This window comes from Gastrolobium bilobum, unplaced genomic scaffold (assembly GCF_033153095.1).
Source record: "Gastrolobium bilobum isolate Gb01-03AN ecotype WA unplaced genomic scaffold, APGP_CSIRO_Gbil_v1 utg4229, whole genome shotgun sequence".
Taxonomy (NCBI): Eukaryota; Viridiplantae; Streptophyta; class Magnoliopsida; order Fabales; family Fabaceae; genus Gastrolobium; species Gastrolobium bilobum.
In genome coordinates, this window is record NW_026898412.1 from 341813 (window position 1) to 352140 (window position 10328).

General features: G+C 33.4%; 1 protein-coding gene across 2 annotated transcripts; it reads left to right on the plus strand.

Annotated features, from left to right (window-relative positions):
* Positions 1 to 636: 636 nt before the first annotated feature.
* Positions 637 to 7088, plus strand: LOC133315988 (L-ascorbate oxidase-like). Of its 2 annotated transcripts, none has more exons than XM_061517670.1 (5): positions 637 to 1110; positions 1415 to 1507; positions 1740 to 1952; positions 3894 to 4088; positions 5863 to 7088. In XM_061517670.1, the coding sequence occupies exons 1-5, from the start codon at positions 850 to 852 to the stop codon at positions 6817 to 6819; spliced, it is 1719 nt and encodes a 572-aa protein (XP_061373654.1). In that variant the 5' UTR covers positions 637 to 849; the 3' UTR covers positions 6820 to 7088. The 2 variants fall into 2 exon arrangements, with proteins under 2 accessions (XP_061373654.1, XP_061373655.1); XM_061517671.1 differs by lacking the exon at positions 637 to 1110 and adding an exon at positions 1212 to 1314.
* The last annotated feature ends 3240 nt before the right edge of the window (positions 7089 to 10328 follow it).

A 10328-nucleotide genomic window follows, 5' to 3' on the forward strand; every position in this document is an offset into this window, starting at 1 on the left:
CTAAGTATTTAAATACACCAATAGATATATGTTTTCAGTAAAAAAAATCCATATAATAATAATAATAATAATAATAATAATATATTGTTTATATTTATTTAAGTTGGTCAGTTTGTAAAGCCTAAGGGGGTGTTTGGTAGAGGAGAAATTTTTTTTTGTCCAGAATCTTGATTTTCAAAAATATGATTTTTATATTCAGTTTTCGATAATATCCAGAAATTTAAAATTTAAAAACATTTAGTTTTCCGAAAATCCGGCCAAAATCCTTGTACCAAACGCTCCCTAAAAGCCTTTTTAGGCAGTTTGGAACATCACCTATTTAATTAAATAAACATTTAAATAAATGTATTTCAAACTAGACCTCGTAATTAGTATAAAACGAGGCCATAGGTCATCCACAGACCGCGTTACATTATTCCTAGCACTGCACATAACGGGATGCAATTATTGGCGTATTCTACTATTCTTATCAATATTAAAAAAGACTTCAAATAGAACAAATTTCACTTTAACTTTTTGCTGTAAAAAATCATACCTAATTTTTTTGTTCTAGAAAAAAGGATTATATAAAGAACTAGTTGACATATTAAAAACAAATTCCACGCGCAATTTGCAAGACTATTATAATCAGAAAAACAACATCATAGCACGATGTGAAATCTCAAAGCACCTCTATAAATATATAATGCCCATCTAACCAATGGTGCCACAATCAAGATACGACCTTGTTCCTCTACTCATTTCTTATATATATATATTTATAAATCTATCTGTGAGTTCATTTGTTGATCAATAGCTTCTTGAATTGCTTGACGCCTTGCTCCTAAGGCCTTCTGAGCAAAAGCAACAATGAGCTTCAGAGCTCTTTTACTTTGGTGCATATGGTTGGGTTTGTTTCAGTTATCACTTGGAGCAAGGGTGAGGCACTACAAGTTTGATGTGGAGTACATGATCAAGACACCAGATTGCGTGGAGCACGTTGTGATGGGAATCAACGGTCAGTTTCCAGGCCCAACTATCCGAGCTGAAGTTGGAGACACCCTTGACATTGCACTTACCAACAAACTTTTCACAGAGGGAACTGTTATCCACTGGCATGGAATCAGACAGGTTTTTTTTTTTTTTTTTTTAATTTTTTTTTTAAGAAATATGTGAGTAAGAAGACGAAACTGGAGCAGTAGTAAAACTATTCTTTTATGACAAGAAATCACATATTTTTATCCAAAAACAACCTCTTTTACAAGTATGCAAAAGTAAAGTTATGTACAAAGATTATTCTCATCTGTACCCTCACTAGTCGGGATTTAATGGGAGGTGTGCATGTGGTTATAAGAAATATGTGAATGGTTCTGATGATTTTATCATGCCAAGTGCTAATCTAAAATACCACATTTTTGTCGTTTTATGTTTGTAGCTCGGAACTCCTTGGGCAGATGGAACTGCTGCCATCTCACAGTGTGCTATAAACCCAGGAGAAACTTTTCATTATAGATTCACTGTTGACAGGGTAATTACATTTCTCTCCTCTTATATTTTCTCCATTTACGTAGAAGTATATGTTGATTGATACCCCATCATGTCCTTTGATTGCTTTTTTAATACTAAGTGGCATCTTGGGCTTTGGTATCTCTTTTGGTGTTTTGTGTGTTTTTTATACGGTTGTTGTTGTTGTTTAATTAGACTAGCTAGAGCATTATTCACTAAATGTTAATGTATTCATGGGTGTTTATATGGTGCAGCCTGGTACATATTTCTATCATGGACACTATGGTATGCAGAGAGCAGCAGGGTTGTATGGTTCTTTGATAGTAGATTTACCAAAGGGTCAAAACGAGCCATTCCATTATGATGGTGAGTTCAACCTGCTACTGAGTGATTTGTGGCAAACAAGTTCACATGAACAAGAGGTTGGCCTCTCTTCCAAACCATTCAAATGGATCGGTGAACCTCAGGTAACTTTATTAAAACAAATTAAAAGTATCATGATTCAATTTTTTTTTATACAACTAACGAACCCGATTGAAACAATTCATATATTAGCTTTTTAAGTACCTACCCCATGTGACTGAGGAATACTAATAGAAAATTTGAACATTTGTTGTAAAGTTCCAAATTCCAGATCGAAATCATACCTAATTCCAAAAAGTAGCATAGAAAAACTTGCGCATGTGACCCATGTCTATAAAGTAGTATTGGATTTTTAATTGGGTATAATTGAATTCTCCAATTCTCCTCACTCGCCTCCCCCACTTATACCTCTGTCTTTTTTTTTTTTGTTTTTTTTTTTGTTAATCACAAATATTCCAAGACAACAGTTTTATTTATTTATTTATTGCAATGTCTATATAGTGATATGGAACGCATTTTTATTAAAATAAAACTTCATTTGTTGAATAATTTACTCCGATATAACAAAATAAAATCTTTATCATTGAGGGGTGAGATAATTTGTTATTATATTCTTCCTTTTAGACAAGTAATTTCGCGTTTGTTTAGTAATTTTTTAGGTTTTCTAAACTCTCAGATTATTACGTATTTTAAAATATTTCTTTCTAACTTTAAAACATTTTTTTTAAAAAAAATAGTAATAATTACTTATTATATCAAAATAATTGCAGTTATATATTTTTTTATTCTCAGCAGTTTATACTCTCAAATTGGTTTTCTTTGAATATCTCTTATTACGCTTACATTTATTTTCTCCCTTAAATCACAATTGCTTCACTCTTACATGTCAAATTAGAATATATTATTTCGAGAATGACTAAGTCTTTTAGTTTATTCTCTCTTGAAAAAATAAACATATTATTCTTAACTTCTTATCTTTTATATATTTTTTTCTACTTTATATATTTTTAAGTTTACCTAAATTAATTTGGCATGCATCTCTCGTAAACTTAAATATTTTATTATTAATTTTAGCTTTTAAAATTTAACCTATATTTTATATATGGGAAAAGTTAAAAAAACTCCATGTGGTATTACTTTTAGTCACTTACACTCTTGTGTTTTTTTTTAATCATTTAATCTCGTGTGATTTTTTTATCCACACCCCTCTTTAATACTGTTAAAAATTTAACTAAGTATATCTATTATATCTTTTTTCTCTGTCACTGTTGTGATTTTTAATATATTTAATTTTATTTTTTCTTATATTTTTTTGTTCTTATTCTATTTTTTTTATTTTGACACATTTGATTTTTTTTACTATTTTTTTCTTTTAGTCTTTTACTGAGTATTTTAAGTTTTCATAATATTTGATTTTTTTTTTCATTTTTTTTTCTTCATTTAAAAGAAGTATAATAGATATACTTAGTTAATTTTTATTAAAAAGGGATATGAATGAAAAAAATCACAGAAAATTAAATAATTAAAAAACACAAAAGGTATAAATAATTCAAAACAGGGCGGGTTTTTTTAAACTTTTTCCTTCATATATTCGTGCAAACCACGTTATATTCCGTATTACAGGCATCTTGTCGGTATTCCCACAAGAGTTATCTAGTTGTTATCTCTATCAAGAGTGAGAAGTGAAAGTCATTCCATTGGAGAGACATGCATGCATGTTGTATAGATTTTAATTCCATATTATTATTTTAATTTTTGTATAAAGACAAATGTAATAGCATATAAAATTTTTAAAAACTTATTTAATAGATTTTTATTTTTGAACAAAATTAATAGAAGCCATACTTTTCAAAGTAGTTGTTTAAAAGATATTTTTCTTCTAAGGGTGGGATTTGCTTTTGTATTACGCGTTAGTAGGTTCTTTTTATTAAAGACGACGAAGCTAAGAGGAAAAAGAAACTTAAAGAGAATTATTTCATATTTGTCGCGTAGCCTTTTGGAATGAGTCTCTTTTCTCATTCTCCACACACTTTTCACTTTTTCAGACTCTGTTAATCAATGGACGAGGACAGTTCAATTGTTCCCTTGCAGCAAAATTTATCAACACCACCTTACCCCAATGCAATTTTAAAGGTGGGGAAGAATGTTCACCTCAGATTCTCCATGTGGAGCCAAACAAGACCTATAGGATCAGGATTGCTAGTACCACATCATTAGCTTCCCTCAATTTGGCCATTTCAGTGAGTTTTCTCTATCACACTATGGAATGCTGCATTTCATTATATCTCTTTTATACTTTTTATCATTTTGTTTGGTTCCAATTAATGTGGATGTCTAATCTTAATGTATCGTGGAAGTTTCACATTCGCTTTTGCGTATATATGCATCTTAGTGACCACCATTAGCTGTCTGATTTACGTTAATCTAAGATATTTCCTTGTCCCCACTTCCCACTAAATAAAAAAACAACCAATAATTGTTGACAGAAGTGATAGCAATGGAGGAATAATCCCTGGCTCATCTTTTAATAGTTTATTATCTGAGAATAGAATAGTTTAGGTATCAATAAAGACCGAACAAATGGGTCAAGAAAGTTTGAAAATAAATGAGAAATAAAGATTGTAAAGATGGATGATTAAAATAATCTTTCCCTCAATTATATTCAAAAAAATGTTATGTAAAAAGGTGGAAATCTACGACTTTGTTGTGTGCAGCCCAATTAGCCGGTTATATGTAGGAAGAATCTAATTGAGGAAATAAAGACTAGAAATTTACCGAAAAAATTGTACATAATTTACATACTTATTTATTTTATTTAAATATTTATAAAATTGAAATTCTAATATATAATTTTTAAATGGCATAAATTTTGAAAATTCACTCGTATATATGAAGTAGTACTATTATTTGGGGAAAAAAACTACTTTCTACCTTAATTATTTTTTTTATAGAGCAACGTTTGTGATAATCGTTACATCAGAATTAAAATATGGTAAAAATAATTCTGAAAAATGAAAAGTGTTGTATAAAATGAAGAGTCAGTGAATGTTGTAGAAAACACTTGGCTAAATGAAATGCCACAAAAATGGGGATGATGATTAAAAATTAGAATCGCAATGCATGTACGTGGAACTCACTGTCACTGAGTTGTCGAACACTATGGGAAAAGAGAGAAACTTGATATTTAAATTTGGTAGAATAATAGATGATACAGTTTTCCACAGCAGGAAGTTAAGAATTGCAGTTTACTTTTGTTTAAATTTAGTAATTAACATGTGCAAGTAAAGTCCATTCATTTTACCAAAAAAAAAAAAAAAAAAAGTCCATTCATTAATCAAATCTTGTTTTCTTTGTTTTGCGACTTACAATGTTTGATTTTGATAAATTTTTGCATGAAAAATTATGTTACTTTGATTATACATTTGTTTAAAGGTTATGTTTATCTCATTTTACATAAGATAAACAATTTTCCTACACACACAAAAAGGGATTATGTCCCACCACTTTTTTTTCTCTCTTCTCTTATCTGTGGATCCCACTTATACTTTTAAGTCTATAACATGAGGTAATTTTTTTTCTAAAACATAAGAAAAATGGGAAAAACATCTATCCTTTTAAAGGATATAAGTTTATATCATTTTAGATCATAACCGTTGATTTCCGTCCATCAACGGTTATAATCTATTGGGCCAAATTTAATGGGCCAAATTTATTATTAATTAATTAATAATCTTGATCCAATAAATTATAACCGTTGATGGATGAAAATCAACGGTTAGGATCTAAAATGATATAAGCTTATATCCTTTAAAATGACAGATGTTATTCCTAAGAAAAATATATCCTTTGTTTTAAAGGAAAAAAAAAAATCAAATTTTACAAGCCTTGGTTAATGAGCTTTCTGAAACAGATCTACTTGATTAAGTATGCAATTAGTTTCATCATGAATGGGACCATAGATTTATTTTATTCATCAAATAATGAACAGCTCCACGTAATTTCTATGCGCTGCAGAATCACAAACTGGTTGTGGTGGAAGCTGATGGAAACTACGTGACACCATTCGCGGTTGATGACATGGACATATACTCTGGTGAAACCTACTCAGTGCTCCTAACCACAGATCAAGACCCAAAAAAAAACTATTGGCTTTCAATTGGGGTTAGAGGAAGAAAGCCCAATACCCCACAAGGCTTAACCATTCTTAACTACAAGGCAATCTCTGCCTCAGTTTTTCCAACTTCACCACCACCCATCACTCCCCTATGGAATGATTTTGAGCGTAGCAAAGCCTTTACTAAGAAAATCATTGCCAAGATGGGAACTCCACAACCTCCAAAGTTCTCTCACCGTAGAATTCTGCTTCTCAACACACAAAACAAAGTTGATGGATTCACCAAATGGGCCATTAACAACGTGTCATTAACATTGCCACCAACACCTTACTTGGGATCCATCAAGTTTAAGCTAAACAATGCCTTTGACACAAAGCCTCCTCCAGAGAATTTCCAACAGCAATATGACGTATTCAACCCTCCAGTGAACCCTAATGCAACTATTGGTAATGGGGTTTACATGTTTCAGCTGAATGAGGTTATCGATGTGATACTACAGAATGCAAACCAGTTAACTGGGAATGGCAGTGAGATTCACCCTTGGCATTTGCATGGCCATGATTTCTGGGTTTTGGGGTATGGAGATGGAAAATTCAAACTTGGAGATGAGAAGAAATTCAACTTGACTCATGCACCATTGAGGAACACTGCAGTGATATTTCCCTATGGTTGGACTGCATTGAGGTTTAAGGCAGATAACCCTGGAGTTTGGGCTTTTCATTGCCACATTGAGCCTCATTTGCACATGGGAATGGGTGTGATTTTTGCTGAGGCTGTTCAGAAAGTGAAGAAAATACCTTCAGAAGCTCTAACATGTGGTCTTACTGGGAAGTTCTTAAACAAGGGACACTACTGATCAAACTAGCCAATCATGCTTCGCCTTAATTTGCTAAGAGCAGCTTTCTATCTTCTCTCTCTGTCTCTGTTCTCACTTTGTGGGTTTTATCACGTATTGATTTTGTTCTAGAATTCTTGATTACCTCACATAGGGTAGTCATCTCTTCCGTTCTGTTTTATTATTATTATTTTTTTCTTGCAATTTTGTGTAACTCATTAATTTATGAGAAAGATGTGTAGTGGAGTATCACCTGAGTGCCTTTTTATATGTTTGCTTTGATATGTAATCATTGATAATTGTTCATTTGAATTTTCAATGTTACGTGATATTATTTAATATATAATTTAGATAACTATGTTAGAATTTATAATAAATTTTTTTCCTGATTAGTTTGTGTAATTATAATAAATATTTTAATAATTTAATATGTCAAAAATTTTTGGCACCACTTAAAATTTTGGTGTGGCTCCGCCAATGTGGAGTGGAGGATTTAATTAATATAATAAATTTGGATGGTTAAGATTTTGCGTTATTTATAGCTATTGACCAACGGTTTCAATCGATTAAGAGAAATGAAAGTGAGCTAACGAACTTGTGTTTGTTTCAAGTTTTTGAGACGATTAACGGTAATCCTTTTTTGGTAAATGTAATTATCATGTTTGGTAGAAGGAATAAATTACGATTCCCGATAATTTGATTTATAAAGAAAAGTCACTATTCAGATTACCAAAAATAATATGGTAATTCGGAATACCAATCAAAATACCAAGTAAAAGGAAAGTACAACAATAAATTTTGAGATAAAAATATCCCAATACACATAAAAATCTAGACCCAATCTATCAATTACAAAAGTAAAAATAGTTTAGAGTTATTTTTGTAAAATAACCTCATATTCCAAGTCATATTTTGTTCTAAACCAAATATGGAATCAGTAATTTTTACCCAATATTCCCGGTAATATTTTTGCGAACCAAACACCTCTTTCGTAAGATTCTAAGTAAACTCAATTTCTACTGTATTCCCATTAACATGATTCTCGGTCACCAAAAAATTTCTCTTGTACCAAACACACCTTAAAAATTAATTGATATAGTTATAAGTTTTTAAAATGAGCTTTGCTAGATATTGTAAGAGTAACATCCACAGTAAAAGTAACAAGGGTAAATTAGGGATTATCGTTAAAAATATTTTATTTTATTTTTCTTCCCTTTTCACTTTACTCACGTCGAAAAGAGGGATTTAAACCCATTTCTTCTCATCAGCAATAATGCTCCATTTCCATGCATTGACAGCACCAAAATGTCTTTTCACCTGTACACTGTGTTCCTCGAAAATTCTCCTTGGTTTGGTGGTGTCTTCACCTCTCCTCTGTGGGGTCCATGACCCTTATTGTTTTGTTGAATAAATATTAAATGTCAGTTTTAGTTTTTATTGAGTTTAATTTAGTATTTTTCTTTTTGATTTAAATATTTAATTTTGTGTTTTTTAAGTTTATGAAATTATGTGAGTTTATTGTGGTGTTAAATGTCTTTATGTATTTCTTGTGAAGTTACAAGTTTTGTAATTTAAAACTATTGTTTGAATGTGAAAGTAACTACTTCTTCTGCCTTAAAAAATATCTCCTCTGTTTTCTACTCTTCTCCCAACAAATTGGTATCAGAGCTAATGGAGAGTGTGACCGGTAATGTGCCGCTACCCCGACTAACGAAGGCAAACTACGAGAATTGAAGCATCCAAATGAAAGCTCATCTCGGGTCTCAAGATGGTTGGGAGGTGGTACAAGAAGGTTTCGAAGAACCGGCAACTACCGCGGGATATACGGCGACTCAAAACAAGGCGTTGAAAGAGTACGATCAAAAGATAAGGTGACATTGTACATGTTGTTCCGAGCTGTTGACGAGTCGGGCTTTGAGAAGATTGCGAGTGCCACAAATTTAAAAGAAGCGTGGGACATTTTGGCAAAAGTGTACAAAGGAGCCGACCGAGTTAAACAAGTTCACCTTCAAACTCTTCGCGGTGAGTTGGAAGGCATGAAGATGAAGGAGTCGGAAGGTGTCTCCGACTACATCACGCTTTCAAATTGTGGTGAACCAACTCAACTGAAACGGAGAAGCATTACTCGATGCGCAAGTTGTGGAGAAGATTTTAAGGTCGTTAACCGACAGTTTCGAGAAAATCGTATGTGCCATAGAAAATTCAAAGGGCCTAGCAACGCTCACGGTCGATGAGCTAGCTGGTTCTCTCGAGGCACACAAACAACGTAAGAAGAAGAAGAAGAAGGAGACACTCGGCAAGCACTTCAAACCAAGGCATCAATCAAAGACGAAAATGCACTTTATTCTCAAAACTTTCGAGGTAGAGGGCGTGGTCGTGGAGGTCGAGGAAATGATCGTAGTGGTAGAGGTCGCGGTCAAGAAGGGCATTATGAGGAGAAAGGGAAATCAAACCAACAAAATTGGCGTGAAAGAGGACGCGGTTGTGGAAGAGGTGGTCGTTCGAATTATTCCAACATCGAGTGCTACAAGTGTGGCAAATATGGTCACTATGCGAAGGATTGCAACTCTGATAAGTGCTACAATTGTGGCCAGGTAGGGCATTTCGTGAAAGAATGTTGAGTCGAAAAAAAGGTGGAAGAGACAACCAACCTAGCCACGAAAGATGAGGCAAAAGAAGGTCTTCTTATGATGACACACAACGAAGGCAACACCAACAATGACACGGTGTGGTACCTCGACACGGGCTACTAGACATGGACTACGAGGGAATTTTTTTGAAGAATGTGTGCTCGACAAGCATGCGATAACTTCGTCTCAAAAGAAGGTAGAATATCGGGCTAAGCAACCTCTTGAGTTGATTCATTCCGACATATGTGGACCAATCACCCCTGAATCTTTTAGCGGTAAGAGGTATTTCATTTCCTTTATTGATGATTTCTCACGAAAAAATTGGGTTTATTTTTTGAAAGAAAAATATGAGGCATTCAAGGTGTTCAAAAAGTTCAAAGTGATGGTGGAAAAGGCAACCGGTAGACACATCAAATCTGTATGATCTGATAGAGGTGGCGAGTATACTTCGACGGTTTTCATGGAGTATTGTGAGGAGCAAGGCATAAGGCGATTTCTAACCGCACCGTACTCTCCACAAAAAAATGGTGTGGCCGAGAGGAAGAACGCGACCATTCTCGACATGGTTCGGTCAATGCTCAAGAGCAAGAACATGCCGAAGAAATTTTGGGCGGAAGCCGTGCAATGCGCCTTCTACGTGCGAAATTGGTGTCTACATGCAGAGTTGGTATATGATTCATTGAGTGGTCCTTGTGTATGAGGTGAACGGGAGGCTACTATGCCTAATTGTTCTTTGGCCAATAATCTATGTCAGGGGCTTTCCTTTGGGGATTGGATCCTAAGAGTGTTAACTCTTGGAAGTCCCATGAGGGCACCGATTTGAGTGTGACTCATCGAGGGTCTTGGTGCACGAGGTGCATAGATCAATCAATTTTAGTTTGCCTCATGGTATAATGATTC

Excerpts from the sequence above, each read along its gene's own strand:
- LOC133315988 (XM_061517670.1), top strand. The coding sequence starts at position 850 with ATGAGCTTCAGAGCTCTTTTACTTTGGTGCATATGGTTGGGTTTGTTT. Across the intron at positions 1,111-1,414 it reads ACTGGCATGGAATCAGACAG|CTCGGAACTCCTTGGGCAGA; the intron begins GTTTTTTTTTTT and ends TTATGTTTGTAG. Across the intron at positions 1,508-1,739 it reads ATAGATTCACTGTTGACAGG|CCTGGTACATATTTCTATCA; the intron begins GTAATTACATTT and ends TATATGGTGCAG.